This window comes from Rhinichthys klamathensis, unplaced genomic scaffold, assembly GCF_029890125.1.
Source record: "Rhinichthys klamathensis goyatoka isolate OS25496 unplaced genomic scaffold, OSU_Roscu_1.1 h1tg000004l_1, whole genome shotgun sequence".
NCBI lineage: Eukaryota > Metazoa > Chordata > Actinopteri > Cypriniformes > Leuciscidae > Rhinichthys > Rhinichthys klamathensis.
The window spans coordinates 5,887,851-5,906,769 of NW_026606557.1; the positions used below are offsets into that span (position 1 = coordinate 5,887,851).

Here is an 18,919-nt window from a genome sequence, read left to right on the forward strand (position 1 = left end):
TAACCCTGGCTCAACATCACAAATTATTCACAAATGTTCTGAAAAGTCTTTGAATTGTACAAAAGAAAATGGCTCTGGTTCTATTCTAATACTCTATGGAAGCCCATTTCAGGCACATATGTAAGAGAAGAAAAAAAATGGTAACAGTTTAGAGGTGCACTAATATGCATTAATTAATGCTTAACTAATGCACAGATAATTATGACATTTTACTTAATCTATTAATCAGATAGACTCTTCATTAGTTGCTGATGTGGTAATAGTTAATGAATGGTTTGTTTCTTCATGTGTCATACTTTCACTCATTATTAGCTGTACATTGGTTAGGCATGAATTAATGCGTATTACCGGGGGAAAACATCACAATTATTACTTTTTATGCAATAATCTTGACTTTTATTACAGTGTTATTATATGTTTATTACAATGTAACATTCAATTCTTTTTGAAAAAAATTATTTTTGAAAAAAGTTGTGTAAAAAATGTAATGATATATTTGTTACAGTCTTATTATACATCTATTACAATGTAATTTTACGTTCTATTACAATGCAATCATACATTTGTTACAGTTTTATTATACATTTATTACAATGTAATAATACGTTTATTACAATGTAATCATACATTATGTAAATACATACATTTTTGGAAAAGTAGCGATTCTTTTTGGAAAAAGTAGCGATTCTTTTTGAAAAAGTAGCGATTCTTTTTTTTTAAAGTAGCGATTCTTTTTGGAAAAAGTAGCGATTCTTTTGGGGAAAAAAGTAGCGATTCTTTTTAAAAAAAAAAAGTAGAGATTTTTTTTTAAAAGTAGCGATTCTTTTTGAAAAAAGTAGCGATTCTTTTTGGAAAAGTAGCGATTCTTTTTGGAAAAGTAGCGATTCTTTTGGAAAAAATAGCGATTCTTTTTTAAAAAGTAGCGATTCTTTTTGGAAAAGGAACAATAAAAAAAAAAAAAAGTAGTGTAAAAAATTTAATTATACATTTGTTACAGTCTTATTATACATTTAATACAATGTAATTATAAGTTTATTGCTATGTAATTATACATTTATTGAAATGTAATTATACATTTATTGGAAAAAAGTGTTATAGGTTTATTACAATGTATTTATACGTTTATTACAATGTAATTATACATTAGTGTTATTTGAGATTTATTGCAACGTAATTATACATTATAGTATTATACGTTTATTAGAATGTAATTATACATTTATTACAGTGTTATTCGAGATTTATTACAATGTAATTATACATTATTACAATGTTATTATACATTTTTTACATTATTATTATAATACATTTGTTACATTATTATTTTGTTACATTATTCTTTTTGAAAAAGTAGCGATCCTTTTTGAAACGCTTAACGTTATAATTTTCTCAGAGTTTAGGCTCCTGTGTAATAGTAGCCTAGGCTATTCAGCAACTGTGGCAGAAGTGGCCTTCTATAAATGTGCGATGTTCTTAGTATGCTGAAATATAAGCACATGCTGGGCTTCACTGACAGTGCTTGACATTTGCTTGAGAAAGTGGAAGTGACCGGAAGAATGCTGATGGTTCTGAGACTTGCACACAGCAGCTCAGACATCTTTCAGACTCCAATGCATCTTTCCCACCACATCAGGATGGGCCCAAAATCAATGCAGTCTTTGAAATGAACAGGTATCGATCTGTTCCTGTTTCCACTGTTCAGTCCTCCTTAAAACCACTACATATCCCTCTGAAGGCAGCCTAATTTGGGATAACTATAGTTCTCACCATTTTCCACTTCATGTACGCCATTTAGAAAATAATTAAGCTTTTGCCTTTCAATGTTTTGCTGTTATGAACAATAACTGCTTATACAGACTTGAAGCTTCCTACTGAATATGTGCAAAGACACACACACACACACACACACACACACTAAACTCTAGACACTGTGCCCTGCAGCCTTCAGTATACAAAGAGACTATCTGCCACCGTGAAGGAGACAGAGAGAGATAGTGGGGAAAATATAGACATTTTAACTTCATGTCCTCTTCATAGTGTGCAGCCAAGTGTGCAAGAACAGAGAGAGAGAGGGAAAGAATGAACTCTTGATTTGGCTCTATGCCTCAGAAAACAGAACTTTTTCTGACTTTTTCTGCCCACTTCTTTATGTGTGTGTGTGTGTGTGTGTGTGTGCGTGTGTGTGTGTAAAATAAAATTGCTTTTGTCATGCATATTTAAGAATGCAGACGGATACAGCAAACTCATGTGTTATCTGATATGCATCAATGAAAAGTGGCACTGAAAAAACAAGAAAAAAAAGAGCAATATTTTCCGCAGCTTTAAAAAAATATGCACTAATATCACTACTCAACAACAATAAAGATCTTTGCAGTGCAGTTTTGCCATACTGCATTTCCTATGACAACAGTAAATAAATGTACATAGATCCACTGTAAATGGCTGCGACCTTCACATGAGCAATCAACAAGTAGGCATATGGCCATTATAAGTTTATCATATTTCATCCTAAATAATGCACTAGGAGTGGCAGGCATTTGCACTTGAGTTTGATTCAGGAGTGTGAGCTGCAGGCATCTTTGTTTATTAATGCATGTTCATATTGCTTGCAGGCAAAAAAACAAACAAACACATAATCCACCCCGTCAAAACCCAGGACAATCAGAGCCCTATACACAAACTCCAGCAACAACCAGAGGTTCTGCTTCCCCTCCTGCTTCCCGTCCGTCTCTCAACATTTGTTATTCTCATTTATTTATTTTCCACAAAGGGGATGCATAGTCTTACAGTGGAGAAACTTTAACAACACTGCAGTGTGTAACGGTACAACTGAAGTGAAGGTATACAATAAGCTGCTGCATCAAATTCTGCACCACCAAACATAATTTTAACAAAAAATCGCTATATTTGGCATATTTAAGGCACATATGTAAGAGAAAAAAAATGGTGTGCACTAATATGCATTAATTCATGCTTAACTATGCACAGATAATTATGAGTTGTATGATATTTTACTTAAACTATTAATCAGATCAGACTCTTTATTAATTGCTGATGTGGCAATTAATGAATGGTTTGTTCCCTTTTCATACATTAACTCATTATTAACTGTACATTGAATTATGAATTAATGCATATTAGTGCACCCATATTGTAAAGTATTACCGGGGGAAAACATCACAATTTTGACTTTTTATCTCATAATTATGACTTTATTTACTAATTATGATTTACAAAAGCATGATTTTTTTTGTCTTCTCAAGTGGCAGAAGTGACCTTCCATAAATGCGCTATGTCTTTTAGTGTAATTTTAACAAAAAATCGCTATATTTGGTACGATTTTTTAAATGTTTTTGAAAGAAGTTTCTTGTGCTCGTCACGTGATCCTTCAAAAATCCTTAATATGCTGATGCTCAAGAAACATTTCTTGGTATTATCAATGTTGACAACAGTTGTGCTGCTTCATATTTTGTTGTTGTCAAGACCAAGTCCAGTGTGTGTTAACTTGAGACCAAGACCAAGACCAGACTAACACTCCTTAAATTCTTCACAAAGATTCACATTTACTGCCTGAGATGTGTCTTATATTTAATCAGTGAATACAATTAGAATAATAAGACGCTATATAAAATTGATTGAAAATAAAAGCTATTTCTGAAATATGCCGCTGCCCGTGGCAACACTGTAGCCTACTTCATAACTAAACGCTCATCCAGAAAACCTAGGCTACATTTCCTAAATATTTCATCAGTGTCTCCATGGCCTCTACAAAAAAAAAAAATTTAACCTCAAATTAAAATGTGATGTCCATTTATTTATTTAGTTGCTAGGTAGCCGTGTAATAAGTGGGATAATGTGCAGTAAGCTGGTCATTATCACAAAATAAACTCCTTCAGGGTGATGCGAGACTCTATCGGGGTTTATTTTGCAATAATGACCGCCTGACTACGTGCATTATCCCTTACTTAGAGACGCAACTCTCTTTCACATGCAAAGAGCCACTAATACGCTGCTCAAAGTCTAATCCAATCATCAAAACGCCCGTATCATAATGTCACAGCTATCCTGGGGACATGCATGTCATTTATCCCCATCTCAGAAATCCATTGTTTGTGCAACAGACTGAGCTGTCAAGGCAAAGCCTCCTCCCTCTCCCTCTCTCTCTCTCTCTCTCTCTCTCTCTCTCTCACACACACACAAACACACACACACTGAGCTTCATCTTCTTGAGCAGGGCATTTCTTTTGAATCCCTTCCCAGAGCATCAAAGTGTGCTGCTCCTAGTGTCGGAGCTTCGCAAACACATTAGTCACCTTCCAACCTCTGCAACTGGAGCTCGGTCAGTCGATCCCACTTCAAAAAAAAAAAAAGCCTGCTGAGAGGGGAACTGCTATTATACTTCATTTCCCGAGCCCGTTTACAACTCTGACCTCTTGGTGGCGGTCACAAGCGAAAGACAGGGTACTAATCATAAAACACAAGGCGGCTCGTTGTGCCGTGCACAGTGGGGGTAATCTGCCTCCGTGAGCGGAATAAACCCCAGCGCGTGCCTCCTGTGATGTGGATGGATCGTCGCGCGCGCTCGACAGAACGCTGACAGAATCCTGCGCGGACCGCGAGGAAAGCAGGCGAGCTCTGAAAAACGAAAGTGTCCAAGTGCCGGTGGTGGTCGGAACGCTGTCATTTCGAGAGGAATGCATCTCTTCAGTGCCATGTTCCTGCTGCTAATGTTGTCCACTATACCATGCGAGGTAAGATGCCTTCGTAGCATGCGAAACACTGCTCGTATTCGTCATCGCAGCCTGTGAAGTGTGTAAATACGCATTATTGCGAGATGTACAGTGTGTTTTTCTTTTGATTATCAGTTTTTAGACAAGCTCTAATTGGCTCATTGGAGGTTAATGGTTGAATCAGTGTTGAATTGTTTGGATTAAGCTCAAGTGAGCGTCACGGCACGCAGGGAACATTTTCTAAGAATCTGGGAACTCGATTTAGAGGAGGACAGCTCGAGGACTGAAAAGTTGCGCAATGAATCACAAGCAGACTTGTGTTTGTTGAAGCGCAGTTCGTATTGTTACAGGAGCACTTGTAAGAGCTGTTTTTCGTTTGTTCCCCTCGAGTGTAAGATTTCCTCGCGCTGGATGACGAGAACTGATGTGACAGATGTGAATTGAAGTGAAGGACAGCACATTCTCTGACCCGGAAATATTCTTGCCAATTTCGTGAATTTTCGTGAAAAAGTGTGAATTTTTCATTGACTCGCCAAAACTACTCTTCTTTTTTTCGTTGTCATTTACATGTCAGCTATCAACTATCAATCGCCCATTTTTTTGGAATACTTATTATTGTGTAAAAGACGCGATTTCACGCGATTGAAAACTATGGCCCGATTGGTCAGGACCATGGACAGCGATCAGCCAATCAGCCGATTGCGTTTGCGATTGGCTGAAGTAGCCTTTCTGCTGCTGCACTTTGTTTTTGGGTGAATTATCACAACATGAGGCAACTTTATAAAAGCTGGTTTAACTAGCAGTGGTTTTATTCTGCAATAAAGCGCAATAGTTGGGTAGACTGGGAACATGATTAAGGACTGAGTGCTGGAAACATTAGTTAACACCATTCATTTAACTGGAAATGAGATAGTGACAGGGGAGACATCAATAAAAGGCATGACTACCACTCTTTAGTAATGACCGCCGACGGAGATGCTGTAGGCTACAGTTTTAGTTTTGATGTGTTAAAGTAAGATTTTGTGTTATAATTTGCTTTGAAATCATGCACATGACAGAACTGGTGTCGTCTGACTGAACAGAAATGGCAGTTGTACAGTAAACATTTCCAGTTTACTTCTGCTGCATTTGATACAATTGCAAGAGTGAATAACACACACAGGTTGTTATGTTGCTAGCCTATCTTGCTATTTGATTTCATTTTCTACTTTGTATACATGTTTCCTGTATGGTTACCATTGTGAATTAAGTTGTTTCAAATGAAATCAAGGTGATGAGATGGATTGGTTAGGTAATAATTAATCAGAACAAGTAAATATTGATTGCCACAATATGGTCATGCACCAAATTTAAAATGTCCATGTTTTCTGTTGATACAACCCGCCCAGTTACTGAGCTAGGATGTAATATAGGCACGCTTTATACTTTACACCAATTTACACATACTGTTATGGATTAGATTTTAGAAGATAAGCTGTAGAAGAAGGAATATGAAAATAATTCCAAAATAAGGCACAAAAAAAATCCCAGCTCTGTCATGTTTTTATTTTATTTTATTTTATTTTATTTAAAAGATATATAAAAATAATTTAAGAATTATTTTCTTTATTGCACGCTATTTTAATAACATGTTAATGTTTTTGTAAGTAAAAAAATCATTCGAATAAAACCCGAGAGCATGTGACATCCTGCTATGTGGCATAATTAGAGACTGGAGATGATGCATTTGATTAGATGTAAACTGTGCGCTCTATAAAACAGTATGTTAAACAGTCTGCGAATGATTTTAATATTAGAGGAAAGGAAATGATACGGTACAAGATGTGTGCACAGTTTGCAAATTTGCCAGTAGTTCTGTTCCAGACATACATTAGGATATGTAAATGAGAACGCATCAGCAAAAGATATGAGAGTCCTGTAGGCATGCGTAGGAATGTATATTTCCGTTTCTTCACCACAAACTCCTCATAATTGGCCCTAGGGGACAATTTGTTGTAAGTGTTTGCATTAAATATTAAATGGAGAAAAGAAAAAATGGCAACACCCATCTCCCTGATGTAGCAATGTAGACATAAAAAATTGATGAATTCTTCTGGTGTGTCTCTATCCTGCTAGGAATACTTCACATGGGATGCAAAGAATCATCCACACACATTGACTCACAAAAAAATGTAACCATACACACATTTAAACCATCAAACACACTCATGAAATATGCAACATGTTTTAATGAGACAGATGCACTTGTTCACTCACGACGTGTGTTTGTTGAGTACCCATAATGCCCTGGGACCATGATAACCAGTGATACAGATGGACGCCTACTTGACCTTGCCAATTCCCTTTTTATGGAGTTGCATCGCTTGCATTCACTTAGCACACTTCACACGCTTTCACACTGTGTGTACGTCTATGCATCTGTGTGAATGTCTATGTGTCTGTCCTTAAATAAGCACAAACAGAGGATGAAATTCTATTAAGGCCATAAAACTGGATGAAACCGGGTTTAATTAGGCTCGGGGAAAATGTAGAGTTTAAAACAGAATGCAAATTAGCAACAATAACAGTTTAACGAATTAAAAGCTTGTTTTTTGCTCCGCTCTCTGCGATGATTCACTCAATACTCATTTCCTCGAATCTGTGCACACACCTTTGTTACACTAGATGCACATGTAAATGACATTTTTGCTTTTTTTTCCCCCCAAGCACGTAGCGCATTGTATAATTTATGGTCACTGTGTGTGTTAAACCATTTCAGTCTGTATCAACAGATGTACGTTTATTGAGGTCTCATCTTCTTAATTAGTTTGGAGTGACTGCTCACAGTTGGATCTATTGATTGACTGCTATCATTAGCGCAGTTCAAAGCTAGGCGCTAACACGCAGAAGAAAGCGTGCGTCTTAAAGAAACTTGAATTAGTTTTTTTAAAACGTTATTAAATCTAGGGGTTTAAGTGTAAATCACATACTGTATACGATGACAGCGACGAGCGCCGACACAGCAGCCACGCAATGACAGACATTAGCCACAAATCTGCTCGCAATCAACATCTTCATCAAATGTAATTAGCCAGTGCTTTAGAGGCAAACACGCTAGCTCAGATATGCAGCTCAAGGGGCCCAATGGATGTGTCTGATCATTCCTTGCTTTAATGGCATCACAGAGCTGTCAGGAGAGCGTCGGATATCTCCTTTCAGCTGGAAGGCAGAGTGCTTCCATTTGAAGCCGTCCATGAATGAAATGATTTTTGGTATGGGAGGTAGGGGTGTGAATCGTCACTGGTCTCACAATTCAATCCGATTATGATTATCATGTCAACGATTGGATTCGATATCACGATGTATTGCATCCTCACTTTTTAATATTACCGCACATGCCTATTCGTCAATGAATACAAAAAGTGATCAGTTGACTTAACTTAAAACTAACTTAAAACTTAACTTAAAATTATTAAGTAAATAAACTCCATGCTTAATCGAAAAAATTAAGTAATGTGGAATTGTCAGGTTCACTTACTGTAACTTAATTTTTTTCAATTAAGCATTACGTTTATTTACTTAATAATTTTAAGGCAACGGTTTACGATTTTTTTTTAAGTGAACTGAACACTTTAGCTAAACCTTGACCCCCAATGGCCTGCCCCAACGTCCTACCATTGGTTGATCCAGAAGTTGACCGCTAGGCTTGATTTATTTTTTTAACACGCCATAAAGCCAATGCCATCACACTCAACAACAATCGGTTTTGCTTTACTTTTGCTAAACAACCGAACTCACACGCTAGAGTGCACATTTGGGATTCAGTGTTGCAGATTTGGCACATTTGTCAGAAGGAAAACTTTAGAGTCTAGAAACTCATTGCTGCTAATGACACAAGTCTCACCATGTATTTCAAATCTGAGAGGGATGAAATCATTTTTAGATGACGCTATGTAATTTTTTTAGATGAAACTTTATTTTTGTGCAAACCAAGCGCATGAAACGGTCACGTGTACTTAAGCTACAATAACGCACAAACATGCATGCACACACACTCGTGCACACTTGCATGCAGCCTCACACACACACACAAACACACACACACACAGTGGGCCGATGCTAGAGTCAGAAGAGATAAGGAAATGAATAATTTTAATGTTTTAATTTCTCTCACATTTGTCTGTCTCTTCCTCTTGTTGATCATCCATAATCAGGGCCGTAGGCAGGGTTTTATAATCACAGAGTGTGTGAGAGCGAGGTCACATATGGCCATATAGCCACTTGTTTAGCAACCGCCTTTTTCAAGACACGTAACAGCTTTAAAAAAAAAAAAAAATCACCAGTGTGTAATACTGGTGTATTTTATGTTGTAGAATAAAACGTAAAAGTGTCTTGAGCTTGTGTTCACCACATACCTTATTTCAGCCATTTAAACAAAAACCCCATTAAAAAAAACTTTGGGACGATGGAACCGGAAGTGCTAAAATGCTAACTCGCTTCCGCGAATTGGCCTACAAAGTGATGTCATACCTGCACCACTCTATTGGAATTCACGCTCAGCAGCTTCTGTGAACACAAAGCCCGCCTACTTTGATTTGATTGGTCATCTCAATATTTTGACATTGATGAGCGGTGACAGACCACTGAGGCTCAGATGAGAAGAGCTTGGTGCTGTGCAATATTCTTGCAGCACTAAAGTCAAGTTACTAGTTAATACTATATTATGCAATTATTTGACAACTTAATATATACACCTCGGAAAAGGTGTAAAAAGTATAAAAGGTATACACGCTGTAAATTTTAAAATAGTGAGTGCAAAAATTATTGCAACGATTATTTCCAACACCCCTAATGGGACGCTTGGTGCCCAGACTGCTACGATGCGAAGCCATCACTTTTAGCATGTAAAATGAGGGTGTTGTCTGTTTACTCACTATTTAGCCCTATTATATCAAACCCTCTGCTGGGGAGAGGTGCTGATTGGTTGCGACTGTGGGACAAAACCCTCATACGTTTTTTTTCACCCTTCGTTTCGTAAATACACCAGAGACGTGCATCAGAAGCAAATGGCTGCGATTGTTTATTAAGAATGTTTAAATGCGCAGGCCTTTGAAAAAATAGAGAAGCGCCCACTGTGGAAAGCCGCCCAGCTGGAGTGAAGTGAAATTATGTGCTTTAGACCTGCTGTTCGCTAGAAACTCGTTCGAATGCAGTCATTTAATAATAAGCTCAGTAGAAACTGACTGCCGCAGTCCGGAGATTTTATTAAGAGGGAAATACGAGATAAAATGAATAATGTCAGTTAAGCTGCTGCCAGATGGAATTTCTGCACTTCTTGTAAGAGTTATTAGTCACGCGGGGGTCAAGCGAAGCTTCCCATGAACCGTATGAATAGGTGTCTTTTAATTCACAGCTGGTCAAAACATGACTTTCTTGTATCTTTGCCTATATTGTGGGCTTGTGAAATAGTGTCCAAGCAGGATCTATTCTAATAAGCAACTGGTGGCATCATGATCCAGCCAGATTTGGTCAGGATGGAGTGCTTGGGTGGCACTGGACCAATGCGACCAGGATACGGGCAGCTGCCTGGAGACTATCACTACTTTCGGTGCACATCCAGGCTAAAGAAAGCTTTGCAGTGAAAGCCCATTCTCTGAATTATGAATGGTGCAGTCCAAGTCAGTTCGTCTTACCCACCAGCTAAAAGGCCTATTATACACCCATTTGATCAGATGTGAGATAATGTGCGTGAACCTATTAGGCCTCCTTTCTAAAGTTAGCTTGGCAATGAAAATGGCCTCATAGTAGATTTTGGCTGTTGAGAGCATAATAAATATCAGGAGCGGTGACGGTGCTCTTGGACGGCGGTCAAAAGGGGGCAGTGACGTGTTACAAAGCTTCAGTCGCCTTTGAGATCAAGGACACGCAGGAAGGTCGGACAGGATGTGCTCTGCCAGCCATCGGTCCGACTTCCAAACGGGGAATTAGATAAATGAAAAGGCCCAGGACCAGCGGCATAAATCTCTCCACCAGAACTCATAGCACGAACAAGAGCTGCCAGCAGACCAACAGCTGCTCTCCATTTCACTAACACCACAGGCTGTCACCCTCCAGCTCCTGCATGGTTTCCCAATGAAGCTAAGAACGGTTGAGTCTGCGGTCTACCTGGATGGGAGAGCTCTTGGGGAAAGCTAAGATTGCTGGTGGAAGAGGTGTTTCCATTTGTGGGGTAAGAAGCGGCAAACCTAAAAAGTAAAAGGCACTCAGAAGCTGTTAGTGATGTTTATGAACATCGAACATCTGCTTGATGTATCCTTTACAGGTGCAGCGGCATTGCAGCAGTGCGTTTGGCTAAATTTGCGAAAAAGTCACCCTTTGGGCGTTGGATCAGACCAAACCAAAAATAAACAGTAAAAATGTTCCTAATGTTTCTACCTGAAAGCTTGTTTGGCCTGGTGTGACACCACACTTGAGGGTATGCGCGTGACGTCACCGGTGGCCGAAGTGAATGGGGTTACGCCCACCGAGTGGCAAAAAGACTGAGCGGCAGCATTGGTTTTGCTGCGAAAAACACATCTAAAACGGGAAAGGGCTTTGCGATTGACTGTACATCTAGATTTGACAAGAAATCTGAGGTATATTTTTACACACTGCCGAAAGCTACAAAACACAGAAGCAAATGGATCGCTGCAATTCATAGAAACAACTGGACTCCAAGCAGCGAAAGGTGAATTCGCCTTTGGCTAAGCCACACCCTAGAATGTAGATTGACCAATCACAGCGCAGCCAAGAACGAGCTCCCACAGAGGTCCGACACTTTTTCACAGCGCTCCATTGACTTTAACACAGGCGTCTCATATTTTTGGTCTCTTTATCAAAAATATGGTTAAACGTTGTGCCTGGGGCATTTGTAACACAGATACGCGTTTCCCAGAGAGGTTGGAGGGGGGTGTCCGTTTTTTTCCTTTCCCAAAACCGAAGTCAAATCCTGACAAGTGTCGTCTAGAACACGCTGCTAATAAATACAACGTTATACTCGCGTAGTCCGTTTGCTTTGTAATAACGATTATAGAAGTGAATAGAGACCTAACCAGCTTTGCATGAACAGTGTTGCTCCTTGATATTGTTAGTCCCAGCCTCCGTCTCGATTAGTAGGATATGCGGTGGTTCATTTTTTGACTGTGACCGGTATGCTTTTGCCTCTATTTGGATGCCTTGTTGTTCCTTGCGTTTCACCTGTATATGTCGTGAATATAGCCTTCGAACGTATATTGCAGCCCCTTTTGCCTACTTATATCGGATACTTTATTTGCTGCTTTATAAAAGTTTGATAAAATTTCAGCAGGAAGAGCTGTCACAGCATTAGCCATGTTGATACCAAACCGGAGCCCAGATGAAGTTTGTCGGACGTAGCAACAGTAACTAAGGGGGGCGGGGCTTAGCCAAAGGTTAATTATTATTTTGTGTCAATATGCTGAATTTAACGGTAAAATCATACCCTATATATTGTATTGTTATATCTTGTATTAACTCATCAATTATATATTTACCATCGTATATTCTGCATAATAGGATTTTTTTAATAAACACTGACAAAAAAACTATACAAGTTTTTGGGCTGGATGATATATATATATATATAACATTGATATAAGTGATCACCCGGATTTAGAACTATTGTATATAAAGCATTCACAGGCAAATTCGAAATCAGGCACGTATATAAATGTCAAGGAACACGATTCCTGGCTGCATGTCAATATCCATGGATCACTGGATCTTTGGTAAGTTGTAAGGAACACTATATAGAAATTCCCCTATTAAATCCAGTCACGCAGCAGCTCTTTTGCCACTCGGTCTGGCGGGAAAGTGACGTCAATGCATACCCTCTATTGAGGCCAGCAGAGGGTTTTCACTTGGTGGTCTGTGTTAGTCCTAAAGTATACTTCCCTTGTCTGTGTTCCACTCCAGCTTGCGGACTGTCTGCGTGACGTAATTCCTAATGTGCGCACACTATTCACATGCAGCCAGACACGCGCAGACAACATCGCATTTGCGAGTGATTTGAGCACTTGAAAAGAAAGGGCCAACGAGATAGCATGCTCACGGTCAAAGGAGAATACTTTGAAAGGCTTGCACGCTCAATTGTGTGCGAGATGAAGCGGAACGCGGAAAATGAAGTATATACTGTACCTGAGCCTTAATGCCCCAAAATAATGATGGGGACATTATATTATAAAAGGCACTGGTCTTTATGAGATGTTACCCTGTCATGACTCTCTGTGGTCATTGTTTCTCAGAAAGGTTAGGGGTGTAATCCTGGCTAAATTTACCCATTATCCTATCATAGGTCGACCAGATGTTCCCTTTTTCTGGGTACAGTTCCCTTTTTTTTTTGGTAAGCAGTCCCTGGAAATGTCCCTGTTTTTATACTGTGAGTGCAAAACGTCCCAAAACTGAAAAAAACATCGAATATGCTAGATATTGCACAAGTTTGTTTTTTACACATACAGTGTGAAAAGTTTCAGATTTTAGAAAAAAATAATGAAAAACAGAAGACATTTAAAACTATTAAGAGGCCTGTCAAGATGCTATACTAACAGGGGCACAGCAAGGACATAAGATATTATATAAATTGTTAAAAAGACCTCATGTTTATTACTTACCAGTGTTAGCTTCTCTGTAGTTAACTGATTTAGAACTGTGTAATAAATCATTCGAAGATTAATGAATTAATATGTTATTCTAATTATTTAGAACGTAGGCCTATAGGATTGTTGGCCATTATGACTCGGCAAGTATTAGTGCTACAAGATACTCTTAACTCGTATATACATACGTGTGTTGATAAATTTCATATAGCAGAGTATGATACCATAGCTAATTAATTTACCATGGTCAAAATACACACAACTAAAATGACCCCCTTTTTAATTCATAATCAGATGTTAGTAATTTCAAGGGTTTTCATTTCTGAAAATGGTCACCTTATGCAACTTTACTATATAAATATAAAAAACTACTAATGCAACATGACCTTTCCTTTGTCCCATGTGTGTGCATTTTTGCATATGTATGTGGTTCACACCTGAGCCACGCAACAATCACAATGGCAGGTGGACAGAGAAATGAATGTTAATATTTTCATATGCGAAACATGCGAGGGCGTCTGCTTATAATGATACTATAGTTGACATCATAATAATGTCACAGGCAGCGTATGAGCGGCACTAACAAGCAATGAGAAATGAATAAGCCTCCTCCCTTCGCCCACCTTCAAGTGTTCCCATTAACTTTCAATTGTAGCGCATTACAATCAGGGAGCGTGTGCGGATGCAGGGCTAGATGAGGCCATTGAATAGCCCAGCCTACACTGTGAGAGGTGGCTGATTAGGACCCACTGATGAGCCTGTATTGTGTGTGGCACAGCGGAGAGGTCGAATGTGGCCAGAATGCATGCATGCATGGCATGCGCACTAGTCCATGAATTTGCTTGTCCGGTGTGAGCAGAGATGCTACTGCTGTGTGACCGTTGTGGTGTTTGTGTGTTGTCGACTGGAAAGAGGAACGAGAGAAGTGTGAGATTAGATTCTTGCTTTTGCCCCTCGCATGACAGTCGTGCGAATACCTGCTGCTATCAATATTTATTTATTTATCCACATAAGAGGAGGCTTACACAATATGTGTTGACACTACTGTGGGTCCTAACAAACACACTGGGAATGACTATCGACGTAGAGCTGTTTAGTTTGTAGCTGTAAAACTACATTATGTTAGCGTTTTTTAGCATAGTGTTTTTGGATTTTTGAATAAAAAAAGGTCTGTTGTTCATAGTATCTACTTTAAAGTATTGTTCTACGACATAAATTTACGCAGTCATACTTCAAATGTGAATTTTTAAACCATTGTGCGCTTTAAAATTTGCAGCTTATTCCAAGTATGCATATGGATGCTTCTCAAACTGAAGGCTGTATCCTCGTGAGGCTTTGTCCTTCCTAGTCCAGTCCTTCTGAGGCTTGTAGGCTAGAGTCCTCCTTAGCATTAAACGCTAGAATAAGACGGTCTAGTAAGAGCGCATGGCTATGTCACACGTTTCTGTCCCCACAATCATGGGACGAAAATACTATTAAAGGTTAAGTTCACCCAAAAATGAAAATTCTGTCATTAATTACTCACCCTCATGTCGTTCCAAACCCGTAAGACTTTCGTTCATCTTCAGATCAAAAATGAAGATCTTTTAAATGAAATCTGAGAGCTTTCTGTCCCTCCATTGACAGTTACGCAATTACCACTTTGATGCTTCAAAAAGTTCATAAAGAGATTGTAAAACTAATCCATATGAATCAAGCAATTTAGTCAACATTTTCTGAAGAGACTCAATCACTTTATATGATGAACAGATTGAATTTAGGCTTTCATTCACATTTAAAAAAATTGATCAGCGAAAAATAAACAGAAGCTCAACCGAACCTGCTTGGTGCATGAGAACAAACCTCATTGGTTCTTTCAGAAGCTCAAACGTGCTGCGTAACACATGAGAATGAACCTCATTGGTTCTTGCAGAAGCTCAAACATGCTGCGTAACACATGAGAATGAACCTCATTGGTTCTTGCAGAAGCTCAAACGTGCTGCGTAACACGAGAATGAATCTCATTGGTTCTTGCTGAATCTCAAACGTGCTGCGTAACACGATAATGAACCTCATTGGTTCTTGCTGAAGCTCAAACGTGCTGCGTAACACGAGAATTAACCTCATTGGTTCTTGCTGAAGCTCAAACGTGCTGCGTAACACATGAGAATAAACCTCATTGGTTCTTACAGAAGCTCAAACGTGCTCCGTAACACATGAGAATGAACCTCATTGGTTCTTGCAGAAGCTCAAACATGCTGCGTAACACATGAGAATGAACCTCATTGGTTCTTGCAGAAGCTCAAACATGCTGCGTAACACGAGAATGAATCTCATTGGTTCTTGCTGAATCTCAAACGTGCTGCGTAACACGATAATGAACCTCATTGGTTCTTGCTGAAGCTCAAACGTGCTGCGTAACACGAGAATTAACCTCATTGGTTCTTGCAGAAGCTCAAACGTGCTGCGTAACACGAGAATGAACCTCATTGGTTCTTGCTTAAGCTCAAACGTGCTGCGTAACACGAGAATGAACCTCATTGGTTCTTGCAGAAGCTCAAACGTGCTGCGTAACACAAGAATGAACCTCATTGGTTCTTGCAGAAGCTCAAACGTGCTGCGTAACACGAGAATGAACCTCATTGGTTCTTGCTGAAGCTCAAACGTGCTGCGTAACACAAGAATGAACCTCATTGGTTCTTGCTGAAGCTCAAACGTGCTGCGTAACACGAGAATGAACCTCATTGGTTCTTGCAGAAGCTCAAACGTGCTGCGTAACACGAGAATGAACCTCATTGGTTCTTGCTTAAGCTCAAACGTGCTGCGTAACACGAGAATGAACCTCATTGGTTCTTGCTGAATCTCAAACGTGCTGCGTAACACATGAGAATGAACCTCATTGGTTCTTGCTGAATCTCAAACGTGCTGCGTAACACGAGAATGAACCTCATTGGTTCTTGCTTAAGATCAAACGTGCTGCGTAACACGAGAATGAACCTCATTGGTTCTTGCTGAATCTCAAACGTGCTGCGTAACACAAGAATGAACCTCATTGGTTCTTACAGAAGCTCAAACGTGCTGTGTAACACAAGAATTAAGCTTTTTTTCAAACATTATTGTGTGACTTTTTGCCATTGAGATGACTGGGGGAAAAAACCTGAATTCAACCTATAGCGTGCTCTATATAAACAATTAATAAATCTGTTTGTATTTTCCGTTTTATATATTTTAGCTATTATTGTTGCATCCCTTCTTGCTACAAAGTGCCTCCCAAAGAAAAAAAAAATTATATTGCTGCGTATTTAATGCAATGACCCTTACAAGATCTGGCAAATTTAGTGTTTCGTTTTTCATTGGAACTGACTACACAGTTTTGCTTGCTGGTGGACAAATGAAAACATTCGGGGGGGGGGGGGGGGGGGGGGGGGGGGGGGGGGGGACAATAACAAAAAAAACAAAGCCAGCCACTGTAATCAGATTGAAACTTCTCATTCTGTGTACAATATTGTCGGATGCGACCATTTAACTAATGGATTCAGTATTTTTACTTTACTAATTATTGTTAATTACAGTTTTTCCTCGTGATGTTTCCATTTGTGGGGTAAGAAGCGGCAAACCTAAAAAGTAAACGGCACTCAGAAGCTGTTAGTGATGTTTATGAACATTCGAACATCTGCTTGAAGTATGCTTTACAGGTATTGCAGCAGTGCGTTTTGGGCGCTGGATCAGACCAAACCAAAAATAAACAATAAAAATGTTCCTAATGTTTCTACCTGAAAGGGTGTTTGTCCTGGTGTGACACCACACTTCAGCGTGGCTCGGGGGAACAGTGGCCTAAGCTGACCACACCAGGTGTCCTGGCTGAGCTTTTATAAGCCTCTAGGTGCCGTTGTGAATTTCAAAAAGTGACTGTCTTGCGGCCTAATGGATCACCAGACCCCACGTCCTTTCTGTCCCCTCACGGGTCTGTTTGCATGTCGTTCCCCAGGCTCATCTTTGCAGCAGAAGCGTCACAACTCAATCCGCTCCCAAATATCTGTCACTTCCCTTTATCGGCCAAAATAAAAAAGCCACGGGACCGTGCGAAATTTCACCCCGGCGTGCTCAGGTTGACATTATTAAATTACGTTTAGTACAGCTGGTACATGAAATTCTTCTTTTAGTTCTGCTGAATCTGTTCCGTCACCCAAGCGGCAGATTAACAGAGCATCCCGTTCAAGCAGCGTGTCATGGTTTTCTGCCTCTCTTTGTGTCGGGCTACAGCTCTGTCTGCTTGGTGGCGTGAATATCAGGCATGCGGTATCAGGTCTGCCGGGCTCCCTCGGCTCTGCGGCCTTGACTCTAAGCGAATGTGACATTTTTCTGACAGCCGCGAGAGCAGCCCGTAAGAGGGCCAGTCCTGCTCTGCCCTACTAATACTGTACGCAGCCGCACACACTACCTCGTGACCTAATAAAACGCGTACACAAACACACCCTAACGAGACGACACATATCGGCTGGGGGCCGGGTCAGCTACGGCCAGTCAAAAAGTCTCCGGGCAAGAGGTTATCGTAATAATGGGACGGTAGGGCTGCTTGCCGGTGTGATCGCGCGGTCGCTTTGCCTTTGTCTGATGTTGGTGTGTTGTACTAACTACCTTCTGACTGGTTTCCATGTGCGACCTTGCTCTCCACCACCGAATGAATCTTTTATGAGCTCTGCGATGTGGGTTTTCAGTGTAGAAGATTGGAATATAAATATGGCTGTTGCACACAGACCCTCAAGCCTCTGCCTGTGATATTAAACTCTTTATGCTGGGAATGGACCTGACTACATGCTTCACATGTATGTGTGGTGTCGGTGTGATACATAACCATAATCATTTTATGCTTTGTTGTGGTGGAAAGAACTCACGATCTCACGATCAATCGCAGTGGTATCTATGCAACAGTTTCGTCTTAAAATAAAGCAGTCTTCTTATCAATTTGGTAACAGAACAATGCACACTATAATTTGCTCTCAAAACTCTTAGCAACAAGGCATGACAGTACTAAATGGATTGACACTGTGTTTTAAATCTGCAGTCTCTTTGCTGTCTCATTTGTGTCAGTCTGCATTATGTTCCTTTCTACAAATAAATGTGGCCATCTGTTCACAGTAAATTAAAATGTTATATTTAGAGCACATCGACTGCAAAAGTGACACTGGAGTGTTCAAGAGTGAACTCTGAATGTAGAAGTTAAACATTTACACTGTCAACCAGTTTTGTTTTATTTGTGTAGGCTAAACATACGAGATCGGATTATTTTCACATCGGATTTGGGCTACTTTGGGATACTTATATGATATCTGGTCATCTGATTCAGAAGTTTTCACAATTTTTATGTTGTGATCTCATCTAAAAATGACCTTTTTTCAGTTAAGGTTAGAGAATGGATGGTACTGTAATTCCTGTGTGTAAAACAAAATGTTTTGGGTCGGTATGATTTCGAATTGTTTTTGAATGAAGTTTCTTATGCTCCACAAGGCCACATTTATTTAATCAATAATACAGTAAAAAGTGCAATATTGTGAAATTTTATTACAGTACTCTCTTAAA

General features: G+C 39.5%; 1 protein-coding gene across 1 annotated transcript in view; it reads left to right on the forward strand.

Annotated features, from left to right (window-relative positions):
* The first annotated feature begins 4,250 nt into the window (after positions 1-4,250).
* olfm2a (olfactomedin 2a) overlaps positions 4,251-18,919 on the forward strand; it is a 90,135-nt gene continuing 75,466 nt past the window's right edge. Inside the window, exon 1 of the mRNA XM_056252939.1 lies at positions 4,251-4,751. Within this exon, the coding sequence (XP_056108914.1) occupies positions 4,695-4,751 (57 nt within the window). The 5' untranslated portion in view covers positions 4,251-4,694. The remainder of the gene's footprint in view (positions 4,752-18,919) is intronic.